A 22,554-nucleotide genomic window follows, 5' to 3' on the forward strand; every position below is an offset into this window, starting at 1 on the left:
TGCAGAGACCAAAGGCAACCAAAAGCCATGATTTCAAGATAAGAAGACCCTATTTAACACATCTTTAGTGCATATGTGAACCAGCAATTATTGCAATACTAGAAGAAGTGTTAAAACAAACCGTGCAGAGACCAAAGGCAAACAAAAGCCTTGCTTTCGAGTTACATAGACACAACTTAAGACAGCTTTAATAGTGTAACTATGTACCCGCAACTATAACATACTAAAGGAAAGAGTTTTAAAAATTTGCGGAAGTTCGTCGACATGCGCGAAAGCGAGTAAGAAACGGGTCGATTACGGTCTTCGAAGTTTGGTATTTTATAAAATAAAACAAATTTCGTTTTCTGTAGAAAAAAAGGTTGCTTCACAGATATATTTAAAAAAAATAGAAACTAAACATATTGATCCGTTTGAAGAATATATCAAAACTTTCACCGAATTTCAAGCCATCATGCAATGCTGTTTTGCTCTTCCAGTTAATTTTCGATCCCAAATATTTTTGGGATATGTGCACAAACTTTTTCAGGGACTGTAATATAAAAAAAGAAGATGTGGTAGATTGCCAATGAGACAACTATCCACAAAAGACTAAAATGCCACCGACATTAACAACTATAGGTCACCGTACGGCCTTCAACAACGAGCAAGGCCAATACTGCATAGTCAGCTATAAAAGGCCCCTTAAGACAATGTAAAACAGTTCAAACGAGAAAACTAACGACCTTATTTATGTGAGAAAAAAAATGAACGAAAAACAAATATGTAACACATGAACAAACGACAACCACTGAATTACAGGCTCCTGACTTGGGACCGGCAAATACATAAATAATGTGGCGGGGTTAAACATGTTAGCGGGATCCCAATCCCCTAACCTGGGACAGTGGTTTAACAGTACAACATAAGAACGAACTATACAAATCGTTGAAAAAGACTTAACTCATCAGATGTACAAAAATACAAGTTGACGTGGCCCGGTACTTATACATCCATACACAAAAAGACACAATCAACAGATCTGAGAGTAGGCGCAGTTATCTGACAGCTAGTTCAAAGCCACTAACAACTAATAAATAAATCATGCATACTAGTGTTGTATTTAATTAATTTTGCTCACATTACTTTTGGGTTTAATCATGTACAAACATTTTAATAGAAGACAAGAGAAAGAGACGACAATACACGACCTGCAAGGAGAGAATGACAAACTAAAGGCTGACATAAAATTTCAACAAGAGGAAAAAGAAAAACTATCAAAGTGAGTTTTAGTAAAAAATGTTTTGAGTATCAAAAAAATGATTCGGTTAAAACTGCCTTCTATTTTCATCAATAACATTTTTTCTGAAAAAAATATGCAATTAAAAAATTAATGAAAAAAATATGAATACACATACAAAGTTAATCGGTTGGACTTGTATTGATCAGCATTTAGTCTTTTTTCAATTTGTTTGACTTTAAATCATTTGGATGTTTTTTATCAGAGCGTTCTCAGTTGTATTCGATTTTCATGAGATTATGATATCATTACCGCTTGTGATGGTGCTGTTCGAGAACGGGCACTGAATTTGACGGTCAAACGTTAGTTGTGTATGCTACAAATTTCGATGTGAATTTAAAGGATTAATACCCTTAACAATGACAAACACTTTCAATTATTATTCAATTGAATTCTGTTCCTCAGTCTTTACAGTTTGATATATTTTTTGGCGTAGTAATTTTGTCTCCACTTTATACATTTGTTGATTTAACATATTTCCTATCTCGTTTTATAAACAACATGCTTAAACTTTACCAAGCTTGTAATAACTGCTACTGAAAATCAACAGACAATAATAAATAACAAGTAATACATTATCTGTTATTTGTCTTTTGTCATTTCTGACATAGCGTGGATTTATACTGCGGGAGATGCATGCACAACAGGAAACACTTTTCTGTCGACGCATCTTATCTCGCTCGTCTGGAGATTGTGTAATTCCTCTGGTATTTGTTCATGTTGTTTGATATATTTCATACCTTAGTTTATCTTGTCCTAGGCGATTGACGAGATTTAATAATTGTAAAATTTCAGTTACTTTAACATGTTTAATTAACATGTGTCAGGATCAATTTACATTGTATTTGATAGTATCAATGAGTTATACTTTACAAACTAAAAAGGTTGTTTTTTTTATTTCGTTTACAATATACTCACCCTAATTGCTGGACCATCAGACATAACCTTTAGAACTTCTAACCACATCTATCAAAGTTCTGTATACTAGTATCTAGACTTTCTTATTAATAATTAAGGAATGACTGTACTATTTTTTCTGTCTATGAAGAAATATTATAAAAAAATTGGTGCACACTGAATAACGCACGTAACGGGTTATTTAGCAGTGTGCACCACATTTATTTATGTTATTTCGAATAGACAGAAAAAATATAACAGTCATTTCTTATAATTTAATTCTAAATTCAATTTTAAAGCGTAGAAAACCATAAAAAAACGATGATGACGTCACGGACACATGACTAAATTATTTCTATGGGCTGATAACAAAATAACGACAGCCAATCAGAAGATGCGTTGCATCCAAAATTAAATTATACAGTTATAATTTACTTCACAACATCGCATCTATATGTTTCCCTGAAAATCGTTAAAACTATTGAGTTTTTTTATTTAAATGGGTTATATGACTTAAACCATCTGTATGTAGAATAAGGATATAGTGACTTTGCAAAAAAAAAAACACCGAAATAACACTTTCTAATAACAAAATATTGATTATCATAATAAGTCATAGCTTTTATGAACTAGGATATTTAATACATGTTCAAATGAATATCTGTACTTGTTTAGATCATTGGAATGGTTAAAAGAAACGGAAAAAGTAGTAACAGAGCTCCGGAAGGAGAATGAAGAACAAAAAAATGAGTTAAAGCAAAGATATTTAAAAGAATTGTCACAGTAGGTATTTTTTTAATGCACTACGTTTTTCGTCTTTCTGCAGATTTAAAATGTAAGATTCCATATATGGGAACTTGACATAAACAAACAGTGCAGAGACCAAAGGCAACCAAAAGCCATGATTTCAAGATAAGAAGACCCTTCTTAACATATCTTTAGTGCATATGTGAACCAGCAATTATTGCAATACTAGAAGAAGTGTTAAAACAATCCGTGCAGAGACCAAAGGCAAACAAAAGCCTTGCTTTCGAGTTACATAGACACAACTTAAGACAGCTTTAGTGTAACTATGTACCCGCAACTATAACATACTAAAGGAAAGAGTTTTAAAAATTCGCGGAAGTTCGTCGATATGCGCGAAAGCGAGTAAGAAACGGGTCGATTACGGTCTTCGAAGTTTGGTATTTTATAAAATAAAACAAATTTCGTTTTCTGTAGAAAAAAGGTTGCTTCACAGATATATTTAAAAAAAAATAGAAATTAAACATATTGATCTGTTTGCATGATGGCTTAAAATATGGTTAAAGTTTTGAAATATTCTTCAAACAGATCAATATGTTTAGTTTCTTTTTACATATTGATCTGTTTGAAGAATATTTCAAAACTTTAACCATATTTTAAGCCATCATGCAATGCCGTTTTGCTCTGCCAGTTAAGTTTCGATCCCAAATGTTTTTTGGATATGTGCACAAACTTTTTCAGGGACTGTAATATAAAAAAGAAGATGTGGTAGATTGCCAATGAGACAACTATCCACAAAAGACTAAAATGCCACCGACATTAACAACTATAGGTCACCGTACGGCCTATAACAACGAGCAAGGCCCATACCGCAAAGTCAGCTATAAAAGGCCTCATAAGACAATGTAAAACAGTTCAAACGAGAAAACTAACGACCTTATTTATGTGAGAAAAAAATTGAACGAAAAACAAATATGTAACACATAAACAAACGACAACCACTGAATTATAGGCTCCTGACTTGGGACCGGCAAATACATAAATAATGTGGCAAGGTTAAACATGTTAACGGGAATCCAACCCTCCCCCTAACCTGGGACAGTGGTTTAACAGTACAACATAAGAACGAACTATACCAATCAGTTTAAAAAGGCTAAACTCATCAGATGGACAAAATTACAAGTGGACGTGGCCCGGTACTTGTACATCCATACACAAAAAGACACAATGAACAGATCTGAGAGTAGGCGCAGTTATCTGACAGCTAGTTCAAAGCCACTAACAACTAATAAAAAAATCATGCATACTAGTGTTGTATTTAATTAATTTTGCTCACATTACTTTTGGGTTTAATCATGTACAAACATTTTAATAGAAGACAAGAGAAAGAGACGACAATACACGACCTGCAAGGAGAGAATGACAAACTAAAGGCTGACATAAAATTTCAACAAGAGGAAAAAGAAAAACTATCAAAGTGAGTTTTAGTTAAAAATGTTTTGAGTATCAAAAAAATGATTCGGTTAAAACTGCCTTTTTATTTTCATCAATAACATTTTTTCTGAAAAAAATATGCAATTAAAAAACTAATGAAAAAAATATGATTACACATGCAAAGTAAATCGGTTGGACTTGTACTGATCAGCATTTAGTCTTTTTTCAAGTTGTTTGACTTGTAATGGTGCTGTTCGCGAACGGGCACTGAATTTGACGGTCAAACGTTAGTTGTGTATGCTACAAAGGGGTAGGTTCAGTAAGACCACTTTTTGGCCTCAAAATATAGCAGTTTTAGAAAATTGTGAAAATATAATCGTTTAGATATTTATTGCAAAGTAGAATGCTTCTGCTACATAAATATTGGCTGTTTTTGACAAAACAATGCACACATATCGGGTACTAGCATCATTAAGTCATGCTAAATTACTGAAATCTTCACAATTGTAGCAATTTAGTTAAATTTTAGACGGTTTCCGTCTGAGATGAAAGTGGCCGCATTCGTGTTCATTCATAATATTGAAATGTAAGTTGTATTTGATGATAATACATAATATATATAAAAGTTGAGGATGAACACGGATGCGGCCACTTTCATTTGTGACAAAAACCATCTGAAAAGTGACGATTTTTGGCATATTTGATAGATTTTTCATATTTAAGCTTGAATCGGGGAGTTTTAAATGACTAATTAAGTTAAAATCTTCCCCATTAACTAATTGAATCAATTGAAATAGACACTTAAGTGTTTAGAAAGTGTCTACAATCTTTCGTTAGATGAACTTGAAAATTGAGGCCGAAATTGGCCCTTACCGGACCTACTCCTTTCGATGTGAATTTAAAGGATTAATACCCTTAACAATGACAAACACTTTCAATTATTATTCAATTGAATTCTGTTCCTCAGTCTTTACAGTTTGATATATTTTTTGGCGTAGTAATTTTGTCTCCACTTTATACATTTGTTGATTTAACATATTTCCTATCTCGTTTTATAAACAACATGCTTAAACTTTACCAAGCTTGTAATAACTGCTACTGAAAATCAACAGACAATAATAAATAACAAGTAATACATTATCTGTTATTTGTCTTTTGTCATTTCTGACATAGCCTGGATTTATACTGCGGGAGATGCATGCACAACAGGAAACACTTTTCTGTCGACGCATCTTATCTCGCTCGTCTGGAGATTGTGTAATTCCTCTGGTATTTGTTCATGTTGTTTGATATATTTCATACCTTAGTTTATCTTGTCCTAGGCGATTGACGAGATTTAATAATTGTAAAATTTCAGTTACTTTAACATGTTTAATTAAAATGTGTCAGGATCAATTTACATTGTACTTGATAGTATCAATGAGTTATACTTTACAAATTAAAGTTTTTTTTTTATTTCGTTTACAATATACTCACCCTAATTGCTGGACCATCAGACATAACCTTTAGAACTTCTAACCACATCTATCAAAGTTCTGAATACTAGTATCTTGACTTTCTTATTAATAAACAGATATCGTTTACTTCATAACATCGCATTTATATGTTTCCCTGAAAATCTTCAAACTATTTAGTTGTCTTCTTTCAATCGTTTATATGACTTAAACCTTCTTTATCACTCGGGTAAAGCTGATGACCGTAACTGCATTCACGGTCATCCCAAGATGTCGGATGAAAAAATAGGCCAGTATTTGTATTGTCTGTTTAAGTGTTTCTATATCGTTTTCTTTACAAAGCATACATTGGTACGATGTAAATGTATAAAAGAATCACACGGAAATCAAAAATTACTACTGAGAAATGTGTATGAAAGAGCAAATTGGATTTGAAAAAAACCGCTAAGATGACCGTAAATCGTCAGTAAAGTATTTTCAAGATGACCGTAACATATAACAAGGATGACCGTGATTGATAAAAAGATGACCGTAATTTGTAAAGGATGATCGTAATATTTAAAGGATGACCATCAATTCTAAGAAATATCCGTATTTTTATTACCTTTTTTGTATCAAATAATTAATCGTGTTGGTATAAAACGTATTGTTAAGACTGCATTATCCTATAGGTAGAAGAAAATAAGACTTGCTTCAAGTACCATGATAGCCGGTTCATCAACTGTATAAAATCGTATCCGAATGAAAGAAGAATCTTGCTAGCTTTGAACATGAGCTATATTGTAGACAATGTGCTTAGTTACTATTTAAACATTTTAACCTGCCTGTAGTATAACTCAAGGAAACGGGTGTATATATGTTGCACCTGCTTTGTACGATAGTGTTGTATATATATTATTGGCGGGCACCTTATATATTGTACAAGGGGGTTGGAGTGTTCAACCATATTTACATTTCTAAATCTATCCGATTTATATAGTACTGTAAAAAAACATGCAAGTGAAACCAAATATAAATTTAAAAGATCAAAATATAGCATTCAAAAGATGTTGCTCAAATTTTAAAGTCAGTGACGATTGTGTCAAAGAAGGGTGTTCAACGGAATTAAACATAAACTTTATTAGGTCGTTAGTTTTCTCGTTTGAATTGTTTTACATTGTTATTTAGGGGCCTTTTATAGCTGACTACCCAGTATGTTCTTTGGTCGACTCATTGTTGAAGACCGTCCGGTGACATATAGTTGTTAATTTCTGTGTCATTTTGTTCTCCTGTGATGAGTTGTCTTTTGAAGAGTTGTCTCATTGGCAATCATACCATTTCTTTTTTTTTTTTTATATTTATGAACTTTTGCCAAATATTGATGCAAAACTAAAAGAGATAGGGCTATACGAAGACTTCATTTCCGTATTGAAATCCTTACATATCTAATGGAATAATTACTAAACATATTGCTTTTCATTTGTTACTAAATGTCGGAAGGGTTTAATCTCAGTCAAACCAACTGAATGCAGAATAAATTTTGCAGTTCCATCGGATCCAGTGTTGTCAAGGCACTGTTTATGATTTTTTGGCAGATGTTAAGATTTTAATCTGATTCCGCTGGATAATCATATGTTTAATTAATGGGGTTATTTTTTCAACTTTACGTCGTATCGCTGTCAATTTGTATTATATTTTTCCCTATATAGCTTGGTGCAAAACAAGGAGATAACTTAAGTCCTAGCCTGTTTAATATTTTTATCAATGACCTTCCCATCTATTTGGAAAAATCTCTAGACCATGTAAATATTAATTGGCGACCTAACCATTGTTTGATGTATGCGATGATATCAGTTTACTTATTTCTACAGCTACTGGTCTTCAGTCAAAACTTTAAATTATTGGAAAATAATATTGTCAACATTGGTGTCTTATTTTCAACCCAAAGAAAGCAAAAATTGAGATTTTCAACTCGGTAGGAAGACATATCCGCCTCAAATTTAAATACAAAAAGTATGATATAGAATGTTTACAACATTGTAAATATCTAGGTGTGTATTTTAGTGCTTCAGGTACATCCTCCTTTGCCCTGAATAAATTATACAAGAAAGCTTTAAAAGCATATTTTAAATTTAGAAAACAATTATTATCACTAAATCCTAGCTTAAAAAATAGTATATACATGTTTTTGATCATACTATTAAGCTTATTCTTCTTTATGGAAGTGAAATTTGGAGCTCATTCAATCCCTTGATAGCAAACTTTAGATATGGAAACCAGTTAATTTGCATGGATAAAGTTTATCCAAATTTAATTTGTTTAAAGCCACAGTAAATTTTGTAAATTCATTCTGGGTGTGCACAAAAAAAAACACACAAATTTTGCAACCTTATCTGAACATGGTCGGTTTTCATTGTACCTTGAATTAGTTAAGTCTATTTTGAATTATTGGCCTAGAATAGAAAATTTTAGAATCATTTCCTTTTGTGCAAGATGCATACCAGCATTCTAAAACTTTAATTTCTCAGTATAAATCGTGCTCCAAACTTTAGACTATGCAATGTATAATTTTGGTAATATTGAAAATGAAGTTCATTTTCTCTTTTTTTGCACAAAATATAACTAAGACATACACCATTTATATCACATTATTTCTGCTTCATGTTCCAATTTCATAAACTTAAATTCGTAAGAGAAATTTAAGTATGTTGTCTTGTGATAACTCAACTGTATTAAAAGAGTTATGTATATTCCTGGTAAAACACTGCAAATAGCAGATTTATATTCCATGTTTTGCAATATCAGCTATTGCTGTTATTTAATACATTTTGTGTTTTAAAATTGTATTGTTTATTTTTGTATGTATGTTATGTTTGTCACAGATCATGTTTTTGATTCATATGTCAATAAAATTATTTGATTTGATTCAAAAAATTATTTGTTAATTGACCGGATTCAGTTTCTCTATTTATTTTGTTCATCTGCTTCTGACACGGAGAGGATTGTTTTTATTGCCTATCGCAATCAACAGTATATCCTTGAGTACCGTCCCTTGGTGTCTGCACTGAGATGAACAAATTTCCATATTTATAGATTATAATTTAAGTCTTTCAAACTTTACTTTTAATAAGTTTTTTTTGTGTGCATTGCTGGACATAGAAATAATAATGGTAATAAGGAAGGAAGGGGAAAAGGTACTTTTAATGTATTTTTGTTATTAATGCTATTTTCATTTGTCTATTATAATATTTGTCGCGTTATATAGATTAGACAGTTGGTTTTTATCGTTCGAATAGTTTTACACTAGTTATTTTGGGGCCCTTTATAGATTGTTGTTCAATGTGAGCCAAGGCTCCGTGTTGAAGGCCGTACATAGACCTATGATGGTTTACTTTTATAAGTTGTTATTTGGATGGAGAGTTGTCTCATTGGCACTCACATCACATCTTCCTTCATCTATATAATGTACAATGTCTCATGTTTGTTGCTTATTGTATCATTATTGGTAATTGTAAATGCACCCTGTGTGACCATGATTGGAAAAATAAAATATTTGATTTATTTGATTTGTATTCAAATTTTAACGTCGTTATCAATAAATATTTAATTATTTACTTGGAATATGGAATCAAATATCATAGTCATAAACTTTAAATACGGCAATTAGTTGAAATGAAATTGACAAAACTTATTTATAATCGCTAGCTGAGCCCCTATTGAGACAAACTCAACAAACAGTTATGAATACACATATGGATATTTGTATGAATTGACGGACCGGTCATCCTTTAAAAGTTACGGTCATCCTTTACAAATTACGGTCATCTTTTAGCCAATTACGGTCACCCTTGTTATGAATCGCTGATCCTGTTACGGTCATTTCGATTATGATTTACGATCAACTTAGCAATTTTTTCAAATGCAATTTCCTCTTTCATACACATTTCTCCGTAGTAATTTGTTGATTCCGTGTGAATCTTTTATATATTTACATCGTACCAATGTATGCTTTGTAAAGAAAATGATATAGAAACACTTAAACAGACAATACAAATACTGACCTAATTTTTCATCCGACATCTTGGGATGACCGTGAATGAAGTTACGGTCATCAGCTTTACCCCAGTGCTTTATGTAGAATAAGGATATAGTGACAATGCAAGAAAAAAAAACACTTTCTAACAACAAAATAAAGATTATCATAACAAGTCATAGTTTTTATGCACTAGGATATTTAATACATGTTCAAATGAATATCTGTACTTGTTTAGATCACTTGAAGGGTTGAAAGAAACGGAAAAAGTAGTAACCGAGCTACGGAAGGAGAATGAAGAACAAAAAAATGAGATAAAGCAAAGATATTTGAAAGAATTGTCACAGTAGGTATTTTTTTAATGCACTACGTTCTTCGTCTTTCGACAGATTTAAAATGTAAGATTCCATATATGGGAACTTGACATAAACAAACAGTGCAGAGACCAAAGGCAAACAACAGCCTTTATTTCACGATAAAGAGACCCTACTTAACACAGCTTTAGTGCATATGTGAACCAGACAGTATAGCATACTAGAAGAAGTTTATAAACAAACAGTTTTAAAATTTCTTTTGAAATACGTAGACATAGCTTGCTCGAAAGCGTATACAAAACGGAACCATAACGGTCTCTGAAGTTGGATATTTTCCAAAATAAAATGGCGTTTTCTACAGACAAAATGTTGTTTCAAAGACATATTTAAAAACAAATTGAAAACAAAACTTTACAAAAGAAATGATTTCAGCTTCCAAATGGTGAACTCTGCATTTTTTTGTAGCAACATTCACAAAGAGCCAGAATACCGAGTATGTATCTCCAAATTGATGCGATATACCCGGGCTTGTATTCCCTATTATAATTTCTTTGACAGAGGGTAGGTGTTCAATAAGATGCTGTTTAACCAAGAGATCCAAATGGTTAAATTGATATCACCCGTATGTAAATTTTACGGACAACATCACGAGTTGATAGACTGTTTTTGGAATATCTTTGTACAGATGAAATCGGATATGTTCTTAATGTCGTAACTGGAATCCCGTTCTCTTATCACGAATGTGACCTACCGATTGGGATTATTTACCGGGTTTGTAATAACGTGAGAACATCAATGGTGACACCTGTGAAGCAGGATCTGGATTGTGTCGAGTATACTATTGTTTGTCAGTTTGACTGTTCTTTTTTAGCCATGTCGTTGTCAATTTATTTTTGATGTATGTTTTTGAATGGCTCTCTGGTATCATTCGCCTCTCTTTTAGGAAGTACAAATTACTACTTTTAAACGTCATATTACAAATATTCCCGACTATCTATGTTTTCAGAGGAGTTGCGGCTCAGTGAAATTTGTCTCTTCCTTTAGTAGAAAAGATCAAATTTGATCAGAAAGTATCACAATCTTCACCATGATATAACTGTGAACATGTTTTTATTTTATTTCTTGAACCAAATATAATTTTGGTGGTTTATTAACATAGCATGTAATTGTTTCATCTTGAAATAACTATGTTGCATTCACATCAACCGTTTTAAGAATCTATCAAAACTTTCACAGAATTTCTATCAATCATACAACGCCGTTTTGCTCTTCCAGTTATGTTTTTCTCCCAAATATTGTTAGGGTTTATGTGAACGAACTTTGTTAGTGATTAATGTAGCATTTTACTGATTAACCTACCGAATTAGACTATTTACCGGATTTGCTATCACATAAGCATCACGACAAGTTCCACATGTGGAGCGGGATCTGCTTACCCTTCCGGAGCACCTAAGATCACCCCTAGTTTTTGGTGGGGTTCGTGTTGTTAATTCTTTAGTTTTCTATGTTGGTTCATGTGTATTATTGTTTGTCTGTTTGGGTTTTTTTTTCATTTTTAGCCATGGTGTTGTCAGTTTATTTCGATTAACGAGTTCGACTGTCCTTTTGGTATCTTTCGTCTCTCTTTTAGCTCATATTACTTTTGGCTTTGATTATGTTCAATTCTTTTCAAATAGATTAAAAGAGAAAGAGACGACAATAAAATATCTACAAGGAGAGAATGAAAAACTAAAGGCCGATATCAAATTTAAACAAGATGAAATAGAAAAACTATCAAAGTGAGTTTTAGTTAAAAAAAAATGAATATCAAAAATATGATTTGGTTAAAGCTGCCTTCAATTTCCATTTGTTATATTTCATGTGAAAATCTTTTGTTATTCAAAGAATGTTTTAATACCCAACGGTATATTTTTGGATTTTTGTTGCTTAGATGTTTTGGATAAGAAAACGGGAATTTACGAAAAAAAGCAAACAATAAATGAGTCCCTACCATAACTTGTGTCCTGTTACTCAGGCTTTAGTACAGGCTTTTCGCATGTACAGTTTTAAACCAATGTATTACTCGTTCAAAACATCAATATACATTGAATATTCGTAATTGGTATAACGATTAGGTATATTTCAGTTCTACAACTCATGTCAAGATAGGAACCATCATTTGATATTAGTTGTCAAAATATATACATTTAATATTTGTCTATTTTTTCGTGAATTGGTCTCTTTTACATTTAGATTTTCGTAATTTGTATATATATTTATATGAAGTGCCCAGAAAATCAACATAACGATGTTAGAGTTGATTTTATTATTGTGTGTATATATGTATAACTCTAAAGTGCGATTGTCACGCTAAAGGGCGATGGTACTATAAAGTGCAATCATGGTACTCTAATGGACGATGGTCTACGCTAAAGTACGATGGTGTCTCACGCTAAAGTGATATGTTTGCTATTGCACGATGATATATCACACTAAAATGGAACCACTAAGTGGACTGCAACGTAAACAATGATGTGTATGTATCTGTTCGTTTCCAATTGAAACAGGATATAGGATACATATGCGTATACTTTTTTGTATCTTTATAGAAATTTGGTCAACTGCAGGACACAAGTCCTTCTTCCAGCACCAGAAAACAAACACATTCGTTTCAGCCGACAAAGCACGATAGGTTTGAAATTAGGTACTGAACATGGCGGTTTAAACGTTGTTAATCAAACATACGTCGTCTATCATCCAATATGTACATTAATGTTTGGTACTATAAGCGACATTTAACATCAAAATCCAACTACGTTTTTACTTCTATACATTCGCGGACCATCGAACTTTAGCGTATGTAGGCATCGTACTTTAACATAGACCAGCGTACATTAGCATCTCAATCGCACTTTAGAGTCCTACATAGATATTGACAATTTTTTGTTTCACAGATATTCACTGCTTTGGTTTGCAAAATAAATAATATTTAAATAGAAAGAATTTATAAATGTTTTGCAGCCAAACTCGAGATGACCTATATCCAACTCACTCTACAAATCAAACTCTAAAAGACCAAAAAAGAATACAGAAAACGACTCGGGATGTTAAACCTCATTATTTGGTAACTTATATATTCCATATTATTTGTAGGCTGTTTCTTTACACTAACGAAAGTATATTAAAATTGTCTAGAATATGAAGATCCAATTCATCTTGAAGTAAGCCAGATATTTATTGCATTTCCCTTAGCCATAGAGACAACAATTCGACCAAAGATTAAAGGAATTCGTAGGCCACCAATAGATCTTCAACACAGCAATAAAATCCCGTACCCGCATGCGGACTTTACCTTGCCAGAAAGAAACATATGTACTGGTTTTAGTGAAAATGGACGGTGTACGAAAAAAGTAAAATCACAAAAATACTGTACTCCAAAGAAAGTTCAAAACGGAAAGTCTCTAATCAAAAGGCATAATCAAAAGCTCAAATACATCAAACGACTGAATAACGACTGTCATATTCTTACTTTGGTACAGACATTTTGTTATATAAAAAAAATTGACAAACTTCGATACATATATATGAATAAGAATTTTAGAAAAAATCAAAACAAACAAAGGTAAGAGGATCTTGACGGATAGGTGCAAAATAAAAACGCAGCCGAGATAAACTTGTTAAGTGAGGTCTCACCCCTCACCCTATGTGCAATGCATTGTGGAATTTATCATCCTTTATTCTTTTTATTCAGTTTAGATTATTTTGAGAGGAAAACGACAATAAAGGCCTCCGGATATTGTTCCCGTCTTCGGACTGACTTTTGAGTCAAATAAAAGACTTTCAAATGTTTTTAAAGTACACATAACTTACATTTAATACAAATGATTCCGCGCCCCCTATTGGTCAGTGTCGATCGATAGTAAGTTGGAATATAACGACAAGATACGTCGGGTTGAATTTCAAAAGTATTTGGGGCCAGGACAATTTTTTTGCGTTTTTTCTGTATATTATGATCATACATATACTATAAATCAAGTGTATTTGATATTTACTATTAATTCCAATAGTTTACTATCGACGGCGGTCACTAATGTATTATATAAAGAGTCTCTATGTAATATATCAGTGACATTTTATAGTATTTATATGTTCATAGTATACAGAAAAATAGAAGACAAGAACATATCAATCTGTGGAGGGTTAAAAACCCAGTTTTCGTGCGATATAAAAATATACAATTTTGCGGGTGTGTTCTAGTGGTAATTACACAAACACACAGAAATACGCATAATTTCAGTTTAAAAGAAGTCCGAGTCCGATATCAGAAAAATTAAAAGTTCTTAGAAACCTAGGAAAATGACATTGATACATAAATTAACAAATGATTACTAGCAGTTACTGACATGCCTGCTCCAGATCTCAATTAAACTGATTGAAAGATTGTCTTTATCATAAGAAAATCAAGCAAATTCCCTCCATCATAGAATATATGAGGAGAACATAACCTGTATCATGCCAACTACTGGTTCCACAATAAATGTGTAATGCAAATCCGAAGCAAAAACCCTATGAGTGAATTAATAGTAATACAAATAAAGGCAACAGTAGTATACCGCTGTTCAAATTCATAAATCCATGGACAAAAAACAAAATCGGGGTAACAAACTAAAACTGAGGGAAACGCATTAAATATAATAGGAGAACAACGACACAACACTATAATGTAACACACACAGAAACGGACCATGCATCAGACAAAATCCCACGAGAATAACAAATATAACATCAAAACAAAATACATGAATTTGGGATAGACAAGTACCGTGACACGTCTTATCGCAATGTGAATGTGAAACATATGCCATCTTTAATGATCTGACAACAATATCCTAACTTCATCCGATGGATGATAATATCATGATTATTAGATATCATTATAGGTTTTTCATGCTTGCTTGTTTTAGTTTAAAACCACTTCGTTGAATGTGATGGCAGTAATGCCTTGGTTTCATGATAGATGAGCTTACATATGAATATTTTTCTGTTAAGATTTGAGTTAAACTTAAGATTAATTGAAAAAAGTAAAAACTGGCAACGTGTTGTTGCTTTCAGGACACGCCAGGAAAACCTTATCAACCATATGTTAGAGAGAAGGTGAACAAATCACATGAAGTCAATCTCAAATGGGAATATAATAGGGAATTAGGAGAGGAAGAGTTTTATCAGTTATTTATAAAGCAACATCCTGAAGGCAGATGGAGGATTTTCCAAAGACCAAAGCAAAGCAGTCAACCGTTTATGAACGTTGATGGTCTGAAACCAGAAACATCTTACGTATTCAAAGTTCGGGTAGCAAACAATAGAACTGATGAAGAAGGATGCTTCGGCCCTGCAAGTGACATGATTACTACCGGCGAATCACTAGCTTTCAAAATAATTAAGAACTGCACTCTAATAAGTAAAGGTATTCCTGCAGTGTATGGATTGCCAATTCAAGAACTGCAACAGGAAAAAAATGAAGGATCACAAATAAGAAAGTTTACCTTTGGTATGTTCACATTCTGCATGTACTTTCAACCTCACTCATTTCTTAATTTCTTTCCTTTAGTCAATTGTAGAATTTAGTTCTTTCTCGTAAATATGAACTGATCCTTTTTTTATTTCTTTAAGTGGTATATGATGGGCGCATACTTAATGGATTAAACAGTGGAATATATATGTGTACAAATTCTTTGTTGTTGACAAAGATAATCGTTGATGTCGGCGTAATATGAAATGAATATTAACATAAAACTAAATTACTAATAATGTTATACCCTAGAAATAAATAATGTCAGCTGTATAAGGCAAAATCTTACACACAAACATTGATAAATGTTTATCAATAAGTCAATTTTAAGACGATTATTTATTTTGACGTTCAAAATTGTAATCCATGATGATTTTGGTAGTTTCTTTTTATAGGAAAACCAGGAAATACGACAAAAAAGAAAACAATAATGATTGTTGGTGCCACAGGAACGGGAAAGACTACTTTAATTAACGTAATGGCAAACTATGTGATGGGTGTACGATTTGAAGATCCATTCAGATTCACACTCACACATACAGAGACTTCCGAGCATGAACGAGTTGTAAATGAGGTACGTCAAATTTCTTTCTCTAACGCGTTTTCTGATTGGCTGTCGTCGTTTTGTTTATCATCCCATAGACATGATTTTGTCATGTGACAGTGACGTCATTAACGTTTTTATGCCCCATCTATGATAGTAGAGGGGCATTATGTTTTCTGGTCTGTGCGTCCGTTCGTCCGTCCGTCCGTTCGTCCGTCCGTCTGTCTGTCTGTCCGTTCTTCCGTCTGTCCCGCTCCAGGTTAAAGTTTTTGGTCAAGGTAGTTTTTGATGAATTTGAAGTCCAATCGACTTCAAACTTAGTACACATTATCCCTATGATATGATCTGTCTAATTTTAATGCCAAATTAGAGTTTTTATCCCAATTGCACGGTCCACTGAACATGGAAAATGATAGTGCGAGTGGGGCATTCGTGTACTGAGGACACATTCTTGTTTTTTCCTGATTTACTCCGGTTATGTGGTCATTTTTATACATGTCCTGTTAACTAAACTTTGAATTTTTCGAAAAACTAAGGTTTTTCTTATCCCAGGCATATAATTACCTTTGCCGTGTTTGGCACAACTTTTTGGTATTTGGGGTCCTCAATGCTCTTCAACTTTGTACTTGTTTGGCTTTTAAATATTTTGATATGAGTGTCACTGATGAGTCTTATGAAGACGAAACGCGCATCTGGCGTACTAAATTATAATCCCGGTACTTTTGATACTACATGTAATTAAAATGGATTTAAGAATTTAATTATAAGAAATGACTGTAATATTTTTTCTGCTTATTCGAAATAGCATAAAAATGTGGTGCACACTTTAAATACGCGGGTTATTCATTGTGTACCACATTTTTAATGTTATTCCTTCATAGACAGAAAAATATTACAGTCATTCCTTAAAAAAGTTTTGAATAACTTTTCCTTTTTTTACAGGCAAATTCTCGGACACAATGGATAACATGTTATACTTTGTTCAATGATATAGCCAGTGAAATTGATTACACACTCACTTTTATAGATACACCTGGGTTTGTAGGCACTCGCTGCCTAAAACATGACGCCAAGATAGTTACACAGATTAGAGACCTATTTAATGCAAAAGATCAAAAAAGTGTTGCTACCTTAGATGCTGTTTGCTTTATTTTGCCAGCATCCAATGCAAGATTCACAATTTTTCAGAAATATATCTTTGAATCTATTTTAGCCTTATTTGGAAATGATATCAAGAATAATATTTGCACTTTTCTTACATTTGCTGATGGTCCTAGGCCTCCTGTGTTAACTGCACTGGAGGCATTGGATGATAAGCCGATACCCTTTGAATTGTATTTTTTATTTAACAATGCGGTTTTACGTGACAACAGAGAAGAACACAGCTTGTGTCACATTTTCTGGGAAATGGAAAGGAAAAGCTGTAGCAGTTTTTTTCAACGTCTTGTTTCTTTACAGACAACAAGTCTCCGTCTCACTTCGGATGTACTAATACAAAGGTGGAAACTCGAAAATAGCCTTAGCCATCTGCAAGAAAAAATCGAAATAGCTTTATCCCTTATTCATGTTTTTGAACAAGAGCTTGATATATTTACAAAATACAAACAAGAAATGCAGCACAACGAGAACTTCAAATATGAGGTGGAAGAATATAGAATGGACAAAGTAGACACAAGTGGGCAAGGAATATTCACCACAATCTGCGCAATCTGTAATTGCCAATGTCATAGTAGTTGTAAGTGTTCTAATGGTAGCGAAATAGCCAAATGCTCTTCAATTGGTTTAAATGGCCACTGTACAGTATGCCCTAAAAGATGCAACTGGAATAATCATTCAAAAGTACCCTTTATATTTAAATGGTATACGCAAAGAGTCAAGAAAATAAACTCTGAACTGAAGGATAAATATGATGAGGCAAATAAGAAGAAGATTTCACAAGAATGTGTATTGAACAAAATACAGAAAGACATTGAAAAAATTTCAATTGAGATGCAGTCTAAATTAGAAAACACGAACAATTACAGTAACAGACTAAAGGAAATAGCCCTACGTCCGGATCCCCAAAGATCAATTCAGTGGATCGAACTGCTGATTGAAGGCGAACGGCGAGATCAAAGATTGGGATTTATTCAGAGTGTGGAAACCTTAGAGAAATACAAAAAGAGAGCTAAAATATGGGACACTTATCACAGTTTGAAACATCGATTGCGTAACATTCGAGATACAGTGTAATCTTCTTCTGCTGCATATGATAATCGGTTATCTAATAAAATTGACAGGGTCGTTTTGAAGAAGGCAAAAGAATTTAAACAAATAAATTTTGGATAGAAATGCAAGATATAACATTATTAAACTTATATACATTAGTCATTATAATCTAATGGGCGCGTGGAAAAACTCGGTAGGTGTTAAAATCTCGTATAATAGTAACTGTTGTATGAGGAAATATATCATTGCAAGAATATCTCAAATATACAGCTCAATTTCTAACAAAGGTGAATATATAGGACTATAAAATTAATATGTATAGATGTGAACAAATTTAATATGAAATAAGTGTACATTGCATTAAAGTTTTATGTTCAATTCTGTTAATAAGATTTGATTGACTTTATTTTTCTTCCAGGCATTATCACAGACCGAATGGATAACATGTTATACTATATGCAGTGACGTAGACAGTCGAATTCATTACACCATCAATTTTATAGATACACCAGGATTTGGAGACACACGTGGCCTCGAACAAGATGCCACTATTGTTTCCCAAATTCGAGACATGTTTACAGCAAATGGTGCGAAAGGTGTTGCCACATTAGATGCTGTTTGTTTTATTCTCAAAGCGCCAGATGCAAGATTGACAACAAATCAAAAATATATCTTTGAATCAATTTTAGCATTATTCGGAAATGATATAAAGAATAATATTTGCACTCTTGTTACATTTGCTGATGGTCAAAAACCTCCTGTTCTTGCTGCATTGGAGGAATTAGACTGTCAGCCACTCCCCTTTGATACTTATTTTCCATTCAACAACTCGGCTTTATTCGTAGACAATAGAGCAGATCACCCATGTGCCCTTTCATCATTTTTCTGGGAAATGGGGATGAAAAGTTGTTCTGACTTCTTTGAAAGTCTCAATGGTTTACAAACAAAAAGTCTACTTCTTACTTCAGAAGTTTTGACAAAAAGGCAGCAACTTAAAAATACTATTCTACATCTGCAAGAAAAAATCGACTTAGGTCTCTCCAAAATTAACCTGTTTGATATCTTTACAAAATACAAGAAACAAATACAGGACAACGAGAACTTTGAATACGAGGTTGAGGAAAGTAAGATGGAAAAAGTAGATATAAGTGGAAAAGGAATACATACAACTACTTGTTTAACCTGTAATTTTACCTGCCATAACAGTTGTGCTTTCTCCAACGATAGTCAAAAAGCAAACTGTTGTGCAATGGGTGAAGGTGGCAATTGCACCGAGTGTCCTAAAAACTGCCATTGGACACAACATTCAAACGTCCCTTATATTTTTCAATGGTATACACAGAAGGTCAAGAAGACGTACTCGGAAATGAAAGATAAATACCAACAGGCACACCAGAGGAAAATGTCACAAGAAGAAGTATTGGAAAAAATGCACGAAGAAATCAAAGTATTAGAGGTTGGTATTCAAATCAAGGTAGAAGACATATCTGACTATGGTAATAGATTGAAAGAAATAGCTCTTCGTCCCGATCCACTGAGTACTGTACAGTATATCGAACTAATGATAAAAAGTGAAATGCGAGAAAAAAAATCTGGATTTAATCAGAGAGTAGAAACCTTAGAGCAATGTAAAAAGAGAGCTGAAATTGGGAAAACCTTTCAAATTTTTGAACATCGATTACGTGATACCCGAGCTTCTATGAAAGCATCTACTGCTACAGATGATAGTATGGCATCAGGTCAAGATGAAAGGGGTGTGTTAAAAAAGGCAAAAGACAAATTTTCTAAATTACTTTTTGGATAGTCGTATATCAAGCATCAGGCAATTTGGCATGAAACCGACGATATCTATCAAACTTATTCGGATGATAGTATCAATAACATATCAGTTCTGAATATCTACATAACTATGTTACCTATTCTGACATTTGACTCGGACTACTTATAAACTAATTTATACTGTGCATTATGCTGTGTGTTTAACTTGAATCTAATTAAAATACAGAATAAAAAAGTCACATGTGAAAAAAATAATAATAAATTGAAAACTATACATGTAGATGATTTCCAATCTTTTGAAATGAATAAATAAAATATATAATTATATATTAATCTTTAAACAAAACGTATTAGGACAAAAACAATTTACATATACAGGTAGAGTACTGATGCATTTACACATCTTCTTAATAGATAAAAATCTGTGAATCTAACCCGGTAACCTAATTATCTTGACCATCAGTCCATGGTTTATGACCCGTATAAATGGCCAACATCCCAAGGTTATATGACCCTAAAAAATTTCCACCATTGGATGTTGATCATATCAGATGTTGGGCATAACTAAGAGTTGGTCAAAGGTTGTACTGTAGAAAAATATTCTGAGTGACCGAACAACACATAAGGTAACGAATTCGGGTAGCGCATGGGCAAATTATAGTTTTGTTCGGTCGCCAGTAATATTTATCGATATTTGAATTCTTGGATTAGTTATTCTTTTTATTATATCTATCATGGACATATATCAAAGGAAATAAAAAAAAAAGTGACAGACACTATACCTACGTCAACGCATTTTTAATTTGTTTTGATGCAATATCATCAACAACGTATCTATAACACCCATTGTTGCAAGACGTCAGAGAAGTGAAATCATGGTTTTATTTCAGAAACTGTCGGTTTTTACTTCACTGGGAAATCACGGTAATTCATTGCAACCAATGCAATTATATGCATTAACCTTCCAAGCTAGTTATGAAATTTTCCAAGTCAAATACAGACTCTTAATATTTATATAGGTTAACTTGAGTGACGAAAAGCCAAAGACTTTGTATGCTTCTTTTCCATTGTATTTTCTTTTGTTTAATTTTATAATGTATCGTTGTGTGTAAGTTTGTGTTTTTTTTTTTTTATTTATCAAGCATAGTTAACCTAGCCTGTCTTGTTTTATCTTGGTTTGAAATGCATAACATATATGACTTTTAAAATGAAACAGTATAGACTCGTTTGGACTCCCTATTTAAAAAACTAACGAATTGAAAATGTCATCAATCGAGAAATAATGTTTATCATCCAAACTAGCGTATTTTTTTTCAAAAAGAAAAGTAATGATGTTTAGTTACCGACGCCCATTACGTCTTAAACGGACTAGTTCAATAAATTAAGTAGGTTTAAAAGGTGTTTCAAGAGGACAACATGTACTTAAGCCCGATTTCAATCAACTCTTGAAACAGATTGCATCAAGAACGTTAACGTATTAGTACATAGTACATTATTGTATTTTTCTTTACATTATATTCATGTGTGTAATTGTTTTATCGTGATATGAGTTTTACTTTTGAAATTGCACTTTATAATTTGCTTGAATTTCAGTTATATTTAATGTATAATTACGGTCTGGTTTTAGTGTTAATAATGACGCGAAGAAAACTAATGTACTGAACAGTTGATTCCAATATGTTATATTTTAATGACATTATGCTGCGAAATGAGTCTCATCAAAAGAGTTTGGAACATAAACAGATGGGAAAAGAAACTTGCATTGCACACCATTTGTGCACGGACGCCAACTGAAATTAAATCATTGATGGTTTCAATTATTGTGGTTTGAAAGTTTGAGCTATAATTATACATGTTATATGAGTTAGTTGCTTTGTAAAATCTATAAATAAAATGTACGTACAAATGTAGTTTATTTCAATCAACATTTTTACCTAACAGCAATGTTGGTGTATATCATCCGTAATTACCAAAAGGACAAATAATTTTAGAACATAAGTAAAAAGGCATTAAAATGGTATTGTGAAAGTACTCACCCTTTCCTACTGTTCAGTCTAGGTAACGGAAAGAACCATTTTGATTTATGGTATGCACTTACAATGTTTTGATCTTCTTTTAATAAACTATAATCTGATGAAAATTCAGTTAAAATTAATATAGATCACGATTTGAACTGTGTTAAAAGGGAGATAACTCAAATTATTTGTGTTCGAGGTTCATATGAAAATCATAGTTGCACTGATTCGTACGAGAGAAAACATTTCTGAAACATTATAAATTTGGATGAAAGTTACAAGAGACATAAAAAAAAACAGGTGATATCTATAACGCAAAAGTCGAGATA

The 22,554-nt window shown here is 32.6% G+C and overlaps 1 protein-coding gene across 3 annotated transcripts in view; it reads left to right on the forward strand.

Moving 5' to 3' along the window:
• LOC143055449 (uncharacterized) overlaps window positions 1-22,120 on the forward strand; it is a 41,812-nt gene extending 19,692 nt beyond the window's left edge. Inside the window, exons 10-18 of one of the 3 annotated variants that reach the window (XM_076228593.1) lie at window positions 1,157-1,258; window positions 2,849-2,956; window positions 4,293-4,394; window positions 10,056-10,163; window positions 11,808-11,909; window positions 13,132-13,234; window positions 15,223-15,658; window positions 16,075-16,253; window positions 17,166-18,992. In XM_076228593.1, the coding sequence (XP_076084708.1) occupies window positions 1,157-1,258; window positions 2,849-2,956; window positions 4,293-4,394; window positions 10,056-10,163; window positions 11,808-11,909; window positions 13,132-13,234; window positions 15,223-15,658; window positions 16,075-16,253; window positions 17,166-18,455 (2,530 nt within the window). In that variant the 3' untranslated portion in view covers window positions 18,456-18,992. Of the gene's footprint in view, window positions 1-1,156; window positions 1,259-2,848; window positions 2,957-4,292; window positions 4,395-10,055; window positions 10,164-11,807; window positions 11,910-13,131; window positions 13,235-15,222; window positions 15,659-16,074; window positions 16,254-17,165 lie in introns of all 3 variants that reach the window. The other 2 variants (XM_076228592.1, XM_076228594.1) reach the window with 2 other exon arrangements.
• The last annotated feature ends 434 nt before the right edge of the window (window positions 22,121-22,554 follow it).

This window comes from Mytilus galloprovincialis, chromosome 12 (genome assembly GCF_965363235.1).
Source record: "Mytilus galloprovincialis chromosome 12, xbMytGall1.hap1.1, whole genome shotgun sequence".
Taxonomy (NCBI): Eukaryota; Metazoa; Mollusca; class Bivalvia; order Mytilida; family Mytilidae; genus Mytilus; species Mytilus galloprovincialis.